Consider the following 20,601-nt stretch of genomic DNA (forward strand, 5'->3'; position numbering starts at 1 on the left):
AAGTGAGGCGTTAAAAAAAAAAAAAAAAAAAGGATTTATTTGTGGTTGCAAAAACTGCACCTTTGCCCACAAGGAGAAAGCCTGTCATCCATAATTACTCTGGCCAGTGAGTTGAAGCAGACCTGAATGAATTCCAAAGTTGAAGTGGTGACATTGGTCACTTCTGCAAAATCTGGGTAAAAATTTATAGTTGGACAACAGTGACTCCTATGTACGGAAAACTGCCCCCAGCTTCATAGATATTGCTCCATGGAGCTCCCTAAAATATCTAAGGGTAGCTAATTTTAGGGAGATCTCATTGGATTGCTGTGCTATCTGTTGCTGGTTTTTACTTTAATACTTGAAGGTCTCTTATGGCTACTCTTGAAAGGCAAGTATGTGTCTTCAGGAGAGCAGTAGCCTTCACACGAGAACTGTGGTACTGGCAGGGCACATGGTGCCCTGAGGTGCAGAGAGGACTGACGACAACTGGCCGGGACCTGCCAGGTGGGACGCGAGTCAATCATTCCTCCAGTGTTGCTTCCTGGGCAGCTTTAGCGCCCAGGGTTTTCCATTTGTAGGGAGTAGTTGAGGTCAGCTCTTGCTTCACAGAGATTCTGTGAGGGTACTAGGTCCAATGTGTCCTGACTACTCCAATCTGTCCTGTCTACTCCAATCTGTTCTGTCTACTCCCGACTACTTTTTGTAAATAAGGTTTTATTGGAACACAGCTATGTTTGTTTATTTGCATGCTATCTTTGGCTGCTTTTGAGCTACAACACCAGAGTGGAACTCTTTGTTTTTGTTTTTGTTTGTTTTTTGTTTTTTTTTAGAGACAGAGTCTCACTTTTTTGCCCTTAGTAGAGTCCTATGGTGTCACAGCTCACAGCAACCTCCAACTCCTGGGCTTAGGCAATTCTCTTGCTTCAGCCTCCCAAGTAGCTGGGACTACAGGTGCCCACCAGAATACCCAGCTATTTTTTTGCTGCAGTTTGACCAGAGCCAGGTTTGAACCCAGCACCCTCAGTATATGGGGCTGACACCCTACCCGCTGAGCCACAGGAGCCACCCAGAGTTGAGCTCTTCAATGAAAACAGTATAACCCACAAGCCTAAAATACAAGATGTCCCCCCAAATTGCCATACATAGGGAAAATGGAAAATTGTAGTTAACTATACCTTTCTTTACAAAATAGTCATTACAAGGCTGTACAAAGCGTTGGCCTGCATGTAGAGAATGGTGTATAAATAACTGGAATGTCCGTCCCTTCCTGCTTCCTCTGGGGCTTTGTGGACATCCCCTTCTCGGATGTTGGAGGCTTGCTGTCCCTCTCCCTCCAGAAAACTGGTATATCCCATTCTAAAGCTCCTGTACTGTCACTTTGGTCTCAATTATATCCTTTTTGTACTTAGCCTTTTAGAAAGAATGGTACAAAAGCTACAAGGATATTTTTGTAAAACAAGATTGGATGTGGTGGCTCACACCTATAATCCTAGCACTCCAGAGGATTACACACTTGAGCTCAGGAGTTCAAGACCAGCCTGAGAAAGAGTGACACCCTGTCCCTACTAAAAATAGAAAAATTAGCCTGCATCATGGCAGGTGCCTGCAATTCTACCTACTCCAGAGGATGAGGCAGGAGGACTGCTTAACCCGGCGAATCTGAGGTTGCTGTGAGCTAGTGATGCCACAACACTCTACCCAAGACAAGAGAGTGAGGCTCTGTCTCAAATAAATAAATAAATAAACTTACAAGACTGATCATGTCCACCGATTTAGCTTTAACAGACCATTATAAGAGGATTTGTCAAGCTGTATCCTCACAAAGGACTCATTATGATCCAGAATCCTGTCGCTCACAAGAAACACCAGGAAGCTAAAACATAATTTATTCCAAATCTCCTAAGCTCCACTTAGGTAAGGCTGTCACCAGGCTGGTATGGGGCAAACAGAAGGAAGCATCATGCCCAAGAAAGCTCAGAATGGAACTCTGAATTTTAAAAATAGGTCTAAATTATCCCACACCACTTTCGTGTCAATAATTGCATAGAAATCAGCTGAGATGATGATTCTTTTCTGGGAACATTGCATTAAGTGATTAAACTGCATGACGAGGGTGGATGAACCAGGAGGATGTAATGGAAATATAGCTGGATATCTTTTTGAGTGAATATTTGGGGAGATTCTTGTGCTTCTCAAGAAGTCTGCAGATGGCAGAGTCTGGAAGCGCCATGGAGTTCCTTGATTCCCAGGTCGTTGTTGGGTGTTTTTTGGCACCTTTTTGTCAGGCTGCAAAAAGCCTGGTGAGCTGAAAATATAACATAGGTTAGAGATTCAAGGACTATAAAAATAAGCCTAAGTCAGCTGATCATACTGGGCCAGTAATGTGATGATGTGAAACACTACCAGAAACATGTTCAGGCAGCCCTGAGTGGTGAGCAGAGGTCCCGGATAGTCAGTGCACTTGCGGGAGGAGGGCCCGTGCCAGTGTGAGGCGATTCCCCTGCTAGGAGAAAAGCGGGCGGACTTCCGCAGGAATCATGACTATTATATACAGTGTAACCTTAGTAACAGAAACAATAGAGTTCTTGAATGTGTGTGCAGTCTGTGCCGGTAGATATATTATCACGTTCAGTCTGATCCGGAGGGAGTAAGCAGTAATGGCAATTTGTGTGTGTCTCTCTCAGTAAGCACCTTGAGTCCTGTTTATCTCATCAGATAATGGGCTCTGACTATGGCCTTCTCTGCGAGCAACCCGGATGCAGTCACGGGGTACAGTTTGCAGCCCCAACGGGGCGTGTATTTCTCGCACATGCTCTACTCTCCAGTGGCAGAAGAAACAGCTAGACTCTTGGCAACAGGCCAGCAGTCATAATTATTTTTTATACACAGGTCATGCAGGAAGCACTGCATTTTGTACAGCTGTCGGAACAGCCTGAGGTTCCTCCCACTTAGCAGAGTCGCCACGCCCGTTTTCATGACTGTGTAACTAGGGCTGAGCTTGGATGACCAAGCACCCTATAGTGAATACTATCAGGTCTCAGTTTAGCAGATCTGTTACTGAATCAATCCCCTTTGATTATGGGAAACTCTGTATGTCAAGGCCCCGCAGAGTCAGCACTTGGCTTCAGGTGGTAACGTGGGAATAACTCTCCCAAAGGCAGAATTTGATTTTTGACTTGCATCAAGTAAGCAAACTCATTGGACCCTGGGTATCTTGTTGTTGAATTCAAGGTGACCCTCCTCAAAATGGGACCACCAGGCCACTCACTCATCAGGCTTTCTGTTTCAGTGATAGTCCAAGAGAAAGCTAGGAGCGGCTTTTTGAAACAGGTGTACCTGGTATCCAGGTTAGGGTAGCCACAGGAACAAAATCCCAAGGTGAGTCTCTGCAAGGAGGCTGCCTTCTTCTGCAGGACTCCCGCTGGCTTGGTTACCAGTCACAGGATTGGACCAAGAGGCCAATGATGTGCTGGGCCTCTCTTTTGGGAGAGAGAAGAGACAGCAGTCTTTTCTTTAATTGCAGGAGGGACTGAGAATTATATGAGGAAGAAATTTCATTGGTGAATGTTCCTGAATTTTATTAAGGTTTATCAGCTGCTTCTGCCAGTGGAGATGTGATAATACTGTAATCAGGGCTATTGAAACTGGAGCTTCTGACTAACCAACCAACAGTACATAATTTACATTGAAAACTCTCATTACCAGAGGATAGAGGCACTTGCACTAAATTCTGAAGGCAAATTGCAGAGGAGTTAGGCCCACTTCACTAGCATTTCTCCACATGAGGCAACCTCTTTGAGCATTTATGCAGCAGAAAAGTAAAAACATATAACACACAAGTCTCCATTTATATTCAATGTAAGAAGGAACAACAGCATATTAAATTAGTACAAAGGGACCCACCCATGATATCATGCTGATTTCCTCCCCCGTTAAAAACTCCTACCAAACAGCTGAACTGGGCATAATCTCTTCTAGGCCCAAGACTGGATAAATACTATATCCAGAGAAGACATGTGAGTCCCTCCCTTGCCCAAGGTTTCCGGGCGTACTCAGATAGGTACATAGGACCTTTAGTCCCTTGGGGCGAGAAGTTTTTCCTGATGTCAGGGTAGAGGGGAAGGGAGGCATGAGAGAATGTAGACCAAGAGAGATCTACTGTGTGACAATAAACGAAGGACTTTCTGTTGTAAGCAGCCACTACATAGCTCAACCAAGCAAGCTTATCTTTTTAGTCCAACCAAAGCTCTTTGTGCTCATGGGTGACACAGTTTTTTCCAGTTCGGACTGATTCTCATTTTTTTAAACTTTGATACTTGAAGGACCATGTTTGTATGAATGTTGCAGAAAAAAAAGACTTCAAATATTTTAAAATATTGGAAAGTGACTGTGTTAATGCTGTTCCTTTAACTTACCTAAAAAAAAAAAAAAGATGTTTATTTGCTTTCTAGTATTATTCCTTAAAAAGTTATAGGAAGAAACCCTAGTTGATAAATTTACACATCTCGACTTGAAGCACCAGCTAATTTGCATCCTGCTTCCTCAAGGAATGCAGTATGTTTTAAATGCTACTTTTACTTGCTTTTTGGCTGTCCACTAAAAATAAAATAAATATTTTGAGGACATTTGGAATGTTTTGAGGTACTATTTATGTACACCAGAGAATTAAAGCCAAAAACATCAAGTTTTTTTTTTTTTAAACTGTGGCACTTGGCCCAATATCCCTCTGCCTAGTTTTAATGCCGTCTTACTCATATAACCAGAATAACTCTCTACAGACAGTGAGAAGTTAACAACTATTAAAAAATCAATACCATAAATAGATAAAATTTTAATGAGAGGCCACAGTCTGAAGGTTGTATGTTAAACTGTTATCTGCAGATGCTAGACCCAGATTATTACTGTGGGGAGGAATTCTAAACTTCCAACTTCCTTACTGTATTAGTCTATTGGGTCCTATAAAAGAATACACGATATTGGGTAATTTATAAAGAACAAAAATTTATTTCTCACAGTTTTGGTGGCTGGGAGGTCAATATCTGTTGCTTGGCTGAGTCCTCATGTGGCAGAAGATAGAAGGGCTAAGGGGGGAGAAACCCTGAGTCCTTACGTGACAGGAGATTGGCAGAGGGTGAACTTGCTCCCATAAGCCCTTTATATGACTGCATTAATCCACTCATCAGGATAGAACCCTCCTGACATAAAGACCTCCGATTTGGCTCTGCCTCCCTGTTGCCTTGGGGATTAAGATTCCACCATAAGAATTAAGGGGGATTCATTCAGACCATAAGCCTTACAGTTAGAGTGAAGTGTACGAGAACTTGACTTTTACCTACGCCACTTTCCTCCCAAAAATATAGAACTGAAAAGTCTAAGATTAAACCGAATTAGTATCTATATGGGAAAAAAATTATAAAACACAGTTAAAAGGATATCAGAATGGATTCTCAAAATCTTATCTTAAAATATTTTTCAAAATACATTTAATTCATTATCTTAATATTGAATGGCTATCTTACAAACAAAAATTGAAAACTTGGTTTTGGAAAAATAAATTCTAATTTTCACAATAGTTTGTGATAACAGAACATAGTTCCAAATAATGAAAATGTAATAATTTTATTGAGAAAGTATAAAAGTAAAACTGGTTAACTATTTTCTAGTATCTTAAGACTAAGGAAAAGAGGAACTTAATTTTACAATACATATTTAAAGTTTTTTTTATAATCAGGATTTTTAGTTTTCATAATTCTAAAACTGATGGAGAACAGCTTTCACATCCTTTCTGATTTATACTTGCTATAACAAGTTACTGTTCCAATTTTTTCATTAGGATATAAATTTTTCCATAAAAATACTTAAATTGCTTGAAAAATGCTAAATGACATGAATTTTATAGATTCATAATAAATATTATAGAATAAAATTTTACAAAAAGTCATTTGCATATATTATAGATATTAATATGTAATATTATATTAAATTTGACATATAAATTTATATATTTGATGCAAGGAAGGAAGTAAAAAAGGAAGGAAGGAAAGAAAGAAGGCAAGGTTAAATATCCAAAATAAAATAAAAAGGGGAAAACACCACAGAGAATCTGAAAACGGAGCGTATCAAATAATTTGAAAGATAATCTTCATTGATAATGAGGAATTTGTAGCTACCAAAAAACCTCCAATCTATAAAAAAGTGATATAATTTCAAAAAGGTTGTTTAAACAGTATCTGGAGGCTATTGAACACAGATTATTGTGAGGAGGAATTCTAAGCTTCAGTCTTTTTTTTTTTTTAGTTACATTTACATGCATGAGAAATATGCCTTTTACTTCTCCCAAGGTTAAACTTAATTAATATCTGTCTGGAATATGTGTAAGGATTTGAAAACAAAGACATATGGGAAGTTAAAATGTCTGAAAGTTAGCCCAAATCAAATTTAATACATAACTCACTAAAGCCCAAGCACATGTTACCACAAATAAACAAGCTAATTATTTTTCAATAAAATCAAAGCAATGCCTATATGTGGAAAATAAAAGGCTTGGCTTGGTGCCTGTAGCACAGTGGTTATGGCACCAGCCAGGTATACTGAGGCTGGTGGGTAGCCAGCCAAGGCCAGCTAAACATTTGACAACTGCAACAAAAAAAAAAAAAAAATAGCCAGGAGATGTGGCAGTTGCCTATAGTCCCAGCTACTGGAAAGCAGAGGCAAGAGATTCACTTATACCCAAGAATTTGAGGTTGCTGTGAGCTGTAACACCACAGTACTCTACCAAGAGCAACATAGTGAGACCCTGTCTCAAAAGAAAAAAAAAGAAAGAAAGAAAAAGAAAAGAAAACAGTGAAAGAAAAGGCTTAAAGAACAAGAAATTAAGCTTCCACCTTCAGAACATGGCAAAGTGAATCTACATTAAACACTAACGATGAGAAAGAAAAGTATTTCAGATTAATATGAGGTACATTATTTATGTTTCTGAGGTAAAGTTCAAGTGGAGGTTGAGCCCTTTACCCAGGGGTGTGCTGTATCCCTTCATTGTGCACTGTAGGTGAGAACTTACCAATAATGTCCTCTTTCTGCTCCTTTCCCCTTCCTTCCTCCCCCCATTTGAATTTAATTATGTTTTTATCACGTAGGAGGGTGTAGTTGTTTATCTGTTGGCTTCACAGTAGTATTTAGTACATTGAATACTTGCTCTTCTGTTCTTGGCATACTTTAAAGAACAATAATTTTCAACTCCATCCAGGTAAATACAAAAGATATAAAGTCTCCATCTTTTTATGCTGAATAGTATTCTTGAGTGTACATATTCCTCAGTTTACTTATCCTTTTATATGCTGATGGACACTTGGGTTGGTTCCGCATTTTGGAGATTGTGAATTGAGCGCAGTTACAATAAAAATTCTAGGGCAAATGTCTTTATTTGGCAACGATGGGTAAAACGATGTTTTTTTTTTGGTTTTTTTTCTTCTGGAAAGATACCTATTAATAACAAATTTTAAAAGACACAAAACGTTTAATGCAGCAAAGATCACAGTTGCAAACATGCAGAATCAACCTAAGTTCCCCTCAGTTGTTGAGTGGGTAGGGAAAATGTAGTGTGCGTACCCCAGGCAGTACTTCTCCACCGTAAAAGGGAGTAAAACAATGTCATTTTCAGCAACTTGAATGGAGTCAGAGAACGTTATCCTAAGTGAAGTATCTCAGGAATAGAAAAACAAATACCTTGTGTTCTTAAAAAATAAAAGTGGAAGTTAACTGATGGGTACACCTGGTCACAGAGCTATGAAAAGGACATTGGAATCTAAGAAGTCGGGATGTTAGGAAGGGGTGAGGGATAAAAATATACTCATTAGATAGAGTGCACATTGTTCTGGTGGTGGGCACACTAAAAGTTCTGACTTCATTATACAAGCCAGTCATTTAGCAAAAATGCTTATATTTTGATAAAAAATATTTGCAAAATTGTAAAAATTATAAAAAGAAAAGACTATAAATAAGTGATAACAGATAAACAGTAGAGGAAACTAACAAAGGCTGAAATTATGAATCCTTTAAAAAGATTAATAAAATTGATAAACTACTAGCAAGATCATTATTAAAAAAATAAAGAACATAAAATTTAGCCATATCAGAAATGAAAAAGAAGCTATTAGCTCAGATTCTCCACACAGAAAAATACACTGGAAGTCCTAGCCACTGGCAAGAAAGCAAAGTATTGAAAATATAGTTTTGAAAAAGAAGAATTGAAAATACATTATTTCTCGATATATAATTATATTGCACATATATAGTATATTTCATAAGAAACAATATAGAGTTTACAAAAAACAATTAGAAATTGTAAATTAATTAGCATGTTTACAGACAATCATATAAATATTTCAAAGTGTTTCTCCGTAATATAAATAAGAAAATTAAAACTAAATAAATTGTAATAACATCAAACACCTAGGAATAAGTCGGCAAAATTCTGCAAAACACGTGCACGAAAATCTACAAAACATTCTCCAAGAAAAGTTAAAGATGATCTGATAATGGAGTGATAGATGTTCATGATTTAGAATATTGAATATAAAGGTGTTTACATTCCATAAATTGGGTTATAGACTCAATGAAATCCCACTCAAAATCGTAGAATTATTTTGTTTGGCAGAAATTGATAAGCTGACTCTAAAATTTAAGTGGACTGTGTAAATCTTGTGTAGTCACAACAATCTTGAAAAAGGGGGAAAAAAGAACAAAATTGGAGGAAATTGGAAGCTGATTTCAGAGCTTATCTGGTACTGGCATAAGGATTGGCAAATAAAGGAAATATAATAGGAGCCCAAAAGTCACCTGCCATGTACACAATCAATCTGTCGTTAACCAACTTGCCAAGTCAATTCTGTGACGTTTGTAATCTATAGTGCTAAACCAATTCCGTAACTGTATGAAGAGAAAAGAAACAGAACTTTTATCTCTCATCTCATGTCTCATAGACCCAGCTCAACGATAGAAATATTTAGAAGCAAACCTGAGAGATTACCTACATTACTTTGGGGCGTGCAAAGATTTCTATTGTATCAAAAAGAACTAATAAAAAATAGTAATTTATTTTGGACTTCATCAAAATTAAAATTTTCTGCTCATTAACAGACAACATGATAAAAAGAAACTACAAGCTAAAGGATAAATTCCAATTCATATATCTGAAAATCTTACATAAACAGACATGATGTATGAAGGTCTCAGAGAATATATATGGATAAACTCCTATAAAGCAACATTTTGAAATCAAAACCACACTTTAAAATGGGCAAAAGACTTGTGCAGACAAGTCACATAGGAAAATGTATAAATGACAAATAAATACAAGAACTATGCATTTGACTTTATAGAAAAGTGGAAATTAACATTATGAGATGACACCAGTCTATGCCCACTAGATTGGCGGATGGTAAGAAGATTGACAACACTACATGTAAACAAAGATGGGGCCCAACTGACCTCTCCTGCTTTGCTGGTTGGAATGTAAAATATGCATCCATTTTGGAGAGGTGTTTGACAGTTTGCTACCAAGTTAAATGTCTACTTACCTTCTGTGACCCACCCATTTCACTCCACAGAAATGAAAATGTATATCCACACAAATTCTTACACCAGAATGCTCATAGCAGCATTATTCATTACATTCAAACTGGAAACAACCCGAATACCCATCATTTTGAGAATTTTTCAATGAATTTTTGTGTATCCATATGGTAGAATATTATTCAGCAATAATATATAAGGAACTATTGAAACATGCCAGAATATTATGTTGAATGAAAGAAGTCTAAATAAAAAAAAAAAAAAAAACTTGCAATACAGCATTAGTCCATTCAATTCATATGAATTCCAGTAGTATATATAAAAAGTCTCCTGGATGGCACCCTGTGGCTCAGTCAGTAAGGCGCCAGCCCCATATCCTGAGGGCAGCAGGTTCAAACCCGTCCCAGCCAAACTGCAACAAAAAAATAGCCCAGCATTGTGTTGGGCACCTGTAGTCCCAGCTACTCGGGAGGCTGAGGCAAGAGAATCACCTAAGCCCAGGAGTGGGAGGTTGCTGTGAGCAGTGTGACACCATGGCACTTTACCAAGGGTCATAAAGTGAGACTCTGTCTCTGCAAAAAAAATAAAAAATAAAATAAATAAAAATCTCTAATAGTAGAAATCAGACAGTAGTAGTTCCATCTGTTTGTCTGGGGTGAATTGTCTGGAAAAAGATACAAGGAACCTTACAGGGGTAATAGATGTAAATAATGTAAATATCCATTATCTTGTTTTGAGTGGTGGTAACATTAGAATACAACAACTAATCTTTGAACTAAACCTTTAAGTTCTGTTTATTTTATTGCATGTAAATTAAACTTTAATCAGAAATACAAGACAGAATAACCCATCCGGTATTTGAAGGTCAAAGAAAGTAAAGAAAAGGAGAAAAGAAGGAAAAAGCAAGTTACACAGCTCTCAGAATTTTAAACTAATGCATAGTGGAGTCATAGTCACTTGGAGGTTCTGAAGTCATAAACAAAAGGTCAGAATTTACCTTGGTAGACACCTACAACCCGAAGTTCAAAGTATTTTCAAATCACTAGAAGAGTTTTTTAGTAATTGGAATGCCCGGAGGGCCTCATCCCAGGACTCCAGAATCTGAGTTTTCGTAAGGAAGTCCAGCCACATGCTGTTTCAAAACTCTACGGGCGAGGCCGACATGCCAGCTTGGTCCCTCATGAGGAGTCTGAAAACATCAAATCTCTTCTCTTCTCTTCTCCCGTGTGCCTGATGAGTCTAAGAGACACAGAACTCTACTTTTTTGAAGGAGCTCATTTCACCTTTGGACACTGGATATTTCTAGTTGTCAGAAAGTTTTTCTTTATATGGAACAGAAAACATACACACTGGGCAAAAACCCCTGTTTACAAATAACATGCAGCGTGCTGCTCTGCTTCTAAATGCTGTTATCCTTCTCCTAGTTCCCAGTCTCTCTGTATCAAACACCTGACACATTTCCAGAACACACAGTATGCCAAGTGTTGTCACTGTAGAGGGAGGTGAGAACTGTACCTCTTTTTAGAAAAATACAAAACACTTGGACTTCTTGTAATTTCTGCTTACATTTTCAGTTTTATGTTATGTCTTCGCTGTGCTACTCATTACATTGACCGCACTTTCCATTTTCGCGTTATCCTCACTTTGCACGGCTTACTGTTTATGCGTTCAACCAAATGCTTTGCAAGAGGAAGCACAGCCGGTTAGGTGGGTTAAATACTGAAAGGGGCTCATGAGAGGCAGCTGACAGTGGTCCAGGGGGACTGGCCATCAGACAGGACCAAGCATGGAATTCAAGTGGCTGCACCAGCCACCTGCTAGATTCCAGAATCGAGGAGTCCTGCTACTGCAATAGCACATAAACCAGCAAGTTATAAGAGGAGGTAGCCCTTAGAATACAAAAACAGCAGATAGGGACAGCACCTGTGCCTCCATGGGCAGAGTGCCAGTTCCATATACCAAGGGTGGCATCTTCAAACCTGACCCCAGCCAAACTGCACCAAAAAAATAGCCAGGCATTGTGGCAGGTGCCTGTAGTCCCAGCTACTTGGGAGGCTGAGGCAAGAGAATTGCCTAAGCTCAGGCTCAGGAGTTGTGAGCTGTGATGCCACAGCACTCTACTGAGGGTGATAAAGTGATACCAAAAAACAAAAACAAAAAAACAGCAGATAGATAACTGTAATGGAAAGATTATACTATTCTGAGAATACTGATGAGAGAAAAATTGCATTTCAGGACTGGGAGGAATGGGTAGAACCAATGTACTAGAATGAGATAAATGGGAAGGTTGACGTTCCCCTCATCAAATGAGCTCCTTGGCTTCTTTCATTTTCTTGCCTGAGAATAATAGCAGTTCCACAGCTTCATATTGGGAAGGAACCAGTTGTGGAGACTGGAAGATACCAAAGGGACAGGGTACTGCTAAGCAGTTCATTACAGTAATTGCATGGAGACAAAAACTTATCAGAAGATGTTCCTCTCCTCCAAACCCTCATTCTCCTTCAGTTCTAGTGTTGGCCTTCTTCTCAGGCAAGACAGTGGATACTGTCCCCAAGCATGTCCTAACAGATTATCATACTAAAGAAAGTTTCTTTCTCTTCTGGTCTTTATTTCACATATTATAGATCATGCACATGGATTTATAGGCATTTATCAAATCTCACACACTGTTTAGGTGCATTGCTAATCTCTAAACCAGATAAATTTGGTCAGGTTCATGAAGGGCTCTAAATCACCAGCCTCAATTACATGGGACCCTCTAGTGAAAAGATGAAGGATGGACATATGTAGACACACATTTCAGTTTGAAGGACATCTTATGTATCAGAAAAAATGAAGGAAATCATAAATATCTCCATTATAGTTCAACATTTTAAAATAGCTCGTAGAACATCCACATTTTATATTTAGTTTGAATTATTTTATGGGCTTAGTCTTTCTAATATTTTTCTTATAGTTTCAGGATAGTCCATCTGTTCTTCAAAAGATTTTTGACCATGTGTAAATCTGTCATTTGTGAAACACTTTCTGAAAATCAGAGACCTAAGTATGCATGATGAGTGTTAACACAATATACTATGTTAGCATGGAAATGACTGGATCAAATACACGAGGTAGACATATACACTTCTGGCCAACCGTGACACAGAAGAAAAATTCAAGTTCAGGGACTAATGAGTGCATTTTTTATGGTCTCATCTGCATACTGAAAACATTGATTTACAGATCTCAAACTAAAACTCAGTACGTAGGCAAAGATCTGGGCCACTTAAGCAACAGCATTCTGATATTACTTTTCCTTACAATTTAATTGCCACATGGGAGCCCCCTTTGAAAGAAGCATTGAATGGCCATCCTCATAAATGCATTTCTGGGAACCACCACATTTATCCCGTGTATTCTGATGGAGGTTTAATCAAGGCCCATGAAATGGACACATTCTTGTTAATTGATTGCAAATGTTTATGATTACCCTGAGAGTGTTTTCAAATGTCTGATGACTGTAATATTACTGACTTTCTCTCTAGACAGTCTTAAAACTGTTTATTACTCATTTGGCTACTTTCCAGCTGTTCAGTTCTCTCATTTACTTCCATGAGCACCAACAAGCATGTAATTAATCCAGGCATCTTTTTCAACTATTTCCTTTGCATTAGTACATAGGATGTCAAGTAGGTAAAAAATAAAAAAGCGTATTATACCACTTTAGATTTATTTATTGGTAAAAGGCCCTTAACAAATATTGATAAACATCAATGGAAAGATGTCTTTCATAGTGAAATACTGTGATCTCATGTTCAAATCTCAAGTTTTCATCAGATGGAAAAATCTCAATGGTGGGTCACTATTCTAGACTGTGTCACCTCAAAATCCAATAGAGTATATGATTATCTTTATTTTTTAAATGAAAAGTAAAAAAATAAAGCAAAAAGGCCAAAACCTACTCGATAAATGAATCTAATTCTTTTTGAAGTGAGGATTCTTCTAAGCAAAATGTTTTAAATCACTCAATGATTAAGCATCCTATGTTCCCATGAAGCAAGCCATTTATACAGAATGCTTTGCTATCCGTGTGTTGGAAAAATTCACTCAACTCAATAAAGAATTTCCTGTATGCCACGGTATGACATATTCCTTTATATCTTAAAAAAGTCACAAGGTTCTACACATTAATTTTAAAGGTTGACATTCCGTCATAATTTCAGAAACCCCAAGAGTGGCTGAGGACAGTCCTGAAGCCTTCCTGTTCCACGTGAGACCTCTGATGCTTGACATTATCAAAATGATTAAATGTCCCTAATCTACACAAAGGAGGAACAGATGAGTAGAGGAAAAAAATCAGACCCAAGGACTTAGTGACAGATCTCTTTTCACATGTAATTCAGTATTTTAAAGGTGAACACAGTGATCAAATTAAGAATTACTATTTTGATATATTCAAGAGAATGCCACTAAATTTAGTCCAATTTCAAGTGTAATACATGGGATAATGAGCATTCCTGCAAGACTCCTCTCTCTGTAATATGGTCTGTGCTATCCTCCCAGGGTATAGACAGTGCACTCCATGAGGGTAGGCACTGTGTTCGTTCTGCTCAACATTCTCTTCTAAGCACCTGTCACAGTGCTTGGCACAGAATAAGCTGAGACTCCATTCAGAAGGGAGCTATTTGGATGCTACCACTGGTATCGAACAAACAATGGTGTAACATAGTTCTGATGAAAAGTTTTTTAGGGGGTCAGGTTGGAAATGTTTATACATTAAATTCTAATAGTTCCTGGGATTTTTTAAAATCTAATATACTTTAATATAAACTCTTCTTAATAGAGAGATTAAAATCAATCTACTTTAGAGATCACATTGTAAAGTTAATATTTTACATGATTTAATAAAATGAATCACTAAGCTTCAATCAGCTGCTGTATCTATGAAGACTGTTGTGGGAAGCTGGCCTAAGTAGGCAGCACAATTCAGGTAATCACAGAATTTGGCAGGTACTGGAATGTCAAGTTCTGAGCATGTTACAGAGATTAACCTTTAACTTTTGTCAAGATTGTCTTGCATATTCTATAGGAAAAAAAAAGATAGCAGAAGAAAATTAAGAACAATTATGACTTTTGGCTGGGGTTAAGAAATTCTTGATAATGAAAATGTACATTGCATAGAAATTTGCAGTTTACACATCTCTTTAATATTTCACGCACTGTGATTCCTTTTATTCGAATAACCCAGTAATTAGGTGAAATGTTATTTTTTGCTTAGGTAAGTTGTGGAGAGTTGCTGTTTCCCTTATGCACCCGTTTTTGTTGTTGTCGGTACACTGCTTTTATTACCCCTATCACATGAAAATATAATTTCTCCTTTAAATGTCTATCCCTCCACTAAACTGAAGCATCTCAAGGACAGGAAATATACCTTCATCTTCATCACCAAATTAACAGGTGCTTGTTTAAAAAAATATTAGTCAAGACCTTTTCTTTTCCAAGTGGCAGAAGCTCCCTTCAGACTAGCTTTATTTTTTTTTAATTGATTCGTATAGTCAGAAAGTCTGGGGAGCATCTGGCTTGCTTCTGCTTTATATTAGTTACTTTTGGGATTACAGGGATTCGTATACAATCATTTTTGAAAGGTCATTATTCTGCCTACCACAAATTCCTTTATAATGGCTAGGAAAAAATGTCTCTCCCCCCACACATATATCTTATGTTTAATAACTCAATTTATGAGTCTTCCATCACTTGCTATTGTGTAATTATCTAGTCAGTAAAATTAAAAATCATTGGAAATCCCAGCTACTCAGGAGGCTGAGGCAAGAGAATCACCTAAGCCCAAGAGCTGGAGGTTGCTGTGAGCTGTGATGCCACAGCACTATGCCAAGCTACCAAGGGTGACAAAGTGAGACTCTGTCTCAAAAAAAAAAAAAAATTGGAAAGTACTGAAAGTACATTTAAGCCTTTTGTGATTAGTAAATAACACCTAGACACACCCACTGGCTTGGAGGTTCCTTGAGATCAGACACCATGTCTGTTTTATTTCTGTAACATGTGAACTTAGCTCACTGCCTGCCAGCTAATCAGCGTACAAATGATGAAGCTGAAAGATTGTGATGAGTGATTATGATCTTGTTCAATTAACAAAACCAAAGCCTCACTGTCTCTGTTAATGACTCTTTTTTTTACAGAGTAGCTAATAGACACTGTAATTCAGATTCATCTCTCATGGAAGTTATCAGTTTCCACAGTTGAGCATTCAGTGCCATTTGGTATCGTTTGTTCAAGTAGGCAAAACTATTTCTGTTAACTCCTACATTCCAAGAGTCTACCTTGTACTTTATGGTTGCTAGTAGCTAGCCAGTAGTAAAATTTAGGGAATCTTACTTATGGGGGGTGGGGGGCGAGGGTTGGTTTCTTAAGAGTTATCTACTATTATTAACAATAATAGTACCATATACATGCACACACATGCCCATAGCCCACCTTGCTAATTTAATCATTGAGGGCTTCTATAAGATAAACATATCTTCATTTACAGATCAGGAAAAATTATACGATCATCTAAGCGACAACTAGAATTCCAGAGTAAAGAAGCAGAAGAGTCAGAGTGATTTTGCATCACATCCCTTTTCTGACCAAATAACAACATACAAGCTCCTTCTGATCAAAAGTAAAAGCTAAAACAGTGTCATATGATTTCAAATCAAAGGGAATTAACTAACCAGCTCCGTTTGAACCATACAATCAAACTAGTCACTTCCAGACTTAAACTACTTTTTTATTCTGCACACATAAAGGCTCGTCCACTTAAAGCAGATCCTTTAAGTAACACTTTATATCGATTGAAAGGGTTATCTAGAATAAAAGCAAAGCCTTTGTCTGTGTCTCACAGCGGTCTGCATAATCTGACCCTCCCGCTCCATCCAGCTACACCTCACTCGAGCTAGGCTGCCACCAAACTGGAGTCCTGGGAATTCTTCACACACAAGCCCGTCACTGCCTTGGGGATTTTCTGAGCTATGGTCTTCTCTCCCCATCTCTTAGCCTGGGTAGCGTCTTCTCATGATTTAGAACACAGTTTAAAGACAAGTTTTCCAAAGAAATCTTCCCATAGTGTGCTCCCGCCCTATTATTATCCACCAAAGCACCCTTATAGTTTTCCTTGCAAGCATTCAGTGGGATTTGTGTTTATAAGTTTGTTTGCTGACTGTCTCAGTGTGAGGATGAATATGCCCTCGTATGCTTCATGGTCTTATACCCTTATGTACTGTCCGAAGTCAATATTGAATAAATATTGAATACCTTTATCATTTCAACTTTGATATCTTATGCTTTGCTCTAGCCAAGACTTTTGTTCTTTTAACCTGCTTTGATTCTAACATCCTGGGTTTATTATACATATGCGTAACTAGGAGTAAAAGTGTAAAATAGCCAGGTGCAGTGGCTCACGCTATAATCCTAGCACTCTTAAAGGCTGAGATAGGTAGATTGCTTGAGCTCAGGAGTTTGAGACTAGTCTGAACTAGCAAGACCCTGTTTCTATTAAATCTAGAAAAACTAGACAGGCATTGTGACAGGCAACTGTTAGTCCCAGGGAGGGAGATTGGGAGGCTGAGGCAAGAGGATTGTTCAAGCCCAAGAGTTTAAGGTTGCTGTGAGCTATAATGACATCATGGCACTCTACACATGGGGACAAAGAAAGACTCTGTCTCAAAAAATAATAATAACAAATACTAGTAATTTTTACATTTTTTCTGTAAACATGTTAAAACATACAAAACCTTAAATGTATCTGAGAGTTTCATCAGCTGCTCAGTAATTTCCGACAGCCTGCGATATTGAACACTAAGCTATTCTGATGTGAGGGAAACAGCTGGTGTCTTCCTTCTGCTCTGTAATTCACATTTTTTTGGCCTTTTGCTCTTTCTAGATATCCGTGGAATACAGGAATTTTTGGACAAAGTATCTCAGCAGGGGATGGATGTTGCACTTCAGAAGGTAGAAAACAATATCAATAAAATGATCACCACTCTCTTTGACACCATGAGGATAGAGGAATTGAATCGCTATCGAGACACTCTTAGGCGAGCCATCCTTGTGATGAATCCTGCCACAGCCAAATCCTTCATAACAGAGGTGAGTAAACATTTTCATGGCAGTGGGTAGGGTGTAAAAACTAAATGCTTCAGAGTAGACCCACAGAGCAGTCGAGAATTAAGAGCAGTGCGAGGGGTTAAGTGCACAATTCTCATTAACACTAATGAAGGCAGCACAGAGACTTCCTTGCTCATGTCGTTTACCCCTTACTGTCCAGCTGAGAGCTGAGAATGGTTGCATAGTTAGGCACTTAGTTGGGATCATTGTACAAAGGCTCATGGGACGTTAAAAGTTCTGTCAACCTAAATGAATCTAGCAAGTTCAAGAACAAATTCACAAGTGCACAGTTCTCTGACTAATGTTGCAAGTTAACGTTTGGCTTCTGAGAAAAGATTTACTTAAATCAAGATATTATTCCCTAAACACGATTACTTCTACAAAAATATATAGCAGATTTACTTCTCTGTGAACTCTGTACCAAGACAAATAATTAAAAGTATATGAAACTCTACAAAGTGATGAGCATTGTACATTTTAGATGCTGCCTCCTCAAATTTTTAATTATATTTGTTCATTTGGCTAGAAGCTCTGAAACTTTATAAAAATACATTAAGACTTCCCAGTGATAGGTGTAACAACTCTATGTTCTAAAATGCCTGCTATTTACTGCTTGGCAAAGGAGTTATTGTGGCATCATTTTTGCCTATGTAAAGTTTTTATATAGGTATAGGCCCGGTCATGGTATAACGCACTTTCACATGGGTTTTATTGTTAATGCTTTTAATTATAAGGACTTTGTTTGATTAATACTTTTTTCCTCAATTTGTCATTGTGCTTCTGTTCGCTCCCAAAGTACTTCTACAAAGCCTTCAAATTGAATGTGTTGGAAGTTCTTTGACACTCGGTAACATAATTACCAAAAACTTGTAGCAGACTATAAACCACTAATAAGAGGAAAACTAGGGGAAACTCTCAGTAATGACAACTTTTTATTTTAATGGGGGACTCTGTTATGTACTTTAAGGAAAACAGAACATTTTGAATGTTTAAGATTGCCACGTAACTTAGAGAAACTCAATGAACAACTTGATTTTTCTATGATAGAATATTTCCAGTGTTATAGGAGTTGGTTGCTTCCTTCATGAAAAACAAAATCTTCTAGAAGATTGAGCACAAATACATAGAGACGTGCAATATGAATTAGAGAGTTAAAATCCAGTAGAAGGGTTTGAAGCATCTGTGGTCATTTCAGGCTGGGGAGATCAAAGATAGCGTCATTGAGAAGGCATCTGTGAACTGCACTTCTGTCGGGGTAGGAATTTACAAAAGCGGTATGTAGCTGACAAATATAGGTCCTTCTCAGCCGCTCTCTGGTCATATGTCGTGGGTTAATTACTTAACATTTCTGATGCTTCCATTGCTTCCATGTTTTCATCTGTAAAATTGGAATAATATATTGATTTTAAAATATTAAAAGCATAGTGTAGCTTAATGAGAGATCCTCTAATGTGCCTTCTGCAGGAAAGGGCCTGACCTCATAGGTGCTCAAGATGTGGCAATTTCCTGATCACTTTCCCACATAGCGCAGGACCTGACCTGTAGGAGATACTCCAAAGGAGATGCGTGCTAAAGTGAGGATAATGTCAAAGCAGAGACACAGCCTTGACTGAGCGCTCAGAGCAGAACGAGTGTTGGGAACGGATTATTAGTAGGGACATGAACAGAGGCTGTAGCACATGTTGTGTGAAAATGGGTTTATATCACACAACAAAGGCATTTAATGTCAGGGTCACATCCCTTTACCTTTAGTAAACAGAAGCGCTAGGCTTAGAACAGGGACCACGTGACCAGAGGTTTCGCTGTAGAGTGTGCCCGCAGGTGGTGAGCCTCCGGCAGTGGTCACTCCCTTTCAGACAGAGGGATGCTGATCTATGCTGCGGGCTCAGGCTGAGACACCAGAGTATATGCGTGAGAGTGACTGGGGCGGGATGTGGCCAGGAAATGAAGAAGAAGGAACATTTTGTGAATTTTAGATGGTTCACCAGGAGCTGATGGTGTTGTATTCCTTTGCTAGAACTTTCGTAACAAAACGCCACTGACTGTGTGGCTAAAACAACAGAAAGTTATTGTTGCAAAGATCAGAAGGCTGCAGGTCCAAAATCTAGATGTTGGCAGGACTGGTTCACCCCGCGGCCTGTGCCCGTGTAGACCCAAGCCCCCCTCCCTGGATCTAGACAGCTGTCCTCTCCCCATGTCTCTGCACACCATCATCTCTGTCTGGACGTCTGTGTGTACAAATTTCCCTTTTTATAAGGACCCCAGTCCTTAGGCTCACCCTCAGGACTTCATTTTAACTTGATCGCTTCCCTAATGACATCTCCAAATAAGGTCACAGTCTGAGGTACTGGGTGTTAAGACTTCAACACATGAGTTTGGGGACCGGGTACTAATGGAATAATTTCACCCATACCAAGTGCCACTCATGGTTATGCTCAGATGAGGCGGAGGAGGAGGTTGGAGAGTTCAATTTGAAACATGTTAAATTTGAGCTAGCGGTAGACTAGCCAGGTCTTCATAACTATGTCTTAACACTTTTATGTTACTTATTATCTTCTCATTAGTAAATACTTTTTTCTTATTTATAATCTTTATAAATGATAAACTTGTATAATCCTCATAAAAAGCCTTTGTATTGTTATGAAGGTTATCTTTGTTTTATGCGTAGGGAACTAAGGCATGTAGCCTTCAAGTAAGTGGTTGAGACTGGGCTCAGTGCCTGTAGCAAGGTGGTTGTGGCACCAGCCACATGCACCAAGGCTGGTGGATTCCAACCCGGCCTGGGCCAGCTAAACAATGACAACTGCAACAGCAAAAGTAGCCAGGTGTTCTAGCTGGCACCTTGTTGTCCCATCTACTTGGGAGGCTGAGGCAAGAGAATCACTTAAGCCCAAGAGTTTG

The 20,601-nt window shown here is 38.5% G+C and overlaps 1 protein-coding gene across 1 annotated transcript in view; it reads left to right on the forward strand.

The window, feature by feature from the left end:
- GRID2 (glutamate ionotropic receptor delta type subunit 2) overlaps positions 1-20,601 on the forward strand; it is a gene marked incomplete at its 3' end in the record, with an annotated part of 1,213,016 nt that overhangs the window by 675,497 nt on the left and 516,918 nt on the right. The window contains exon 4 of the mRNA XM_012807815.1: positions 17,477-17,682. Within this exon, the coding sequence (XP_012663269.1) occupies positions 17,477-17,682 (206 nt within the window). The remainder of the gene's footprint in view (positions 1-17,476; positions 17,683-20,601) is intronic.

Source organism: Otolemur garnettii, unplaced genomic scaffold (assembly GCF_000181295.1).
Source record: "Otolemur garnettii isolate 467f Iridium unplaced genomic scaffold, OtoGar3 scaffold00076, whole genome shotgun sequence".
NCBI classification, from domain to species: Eukaryota; Metazoa; Chordata; class Mammalia; order Primates; family Galagidae; genus Otolemur; species Otolemur garnettii.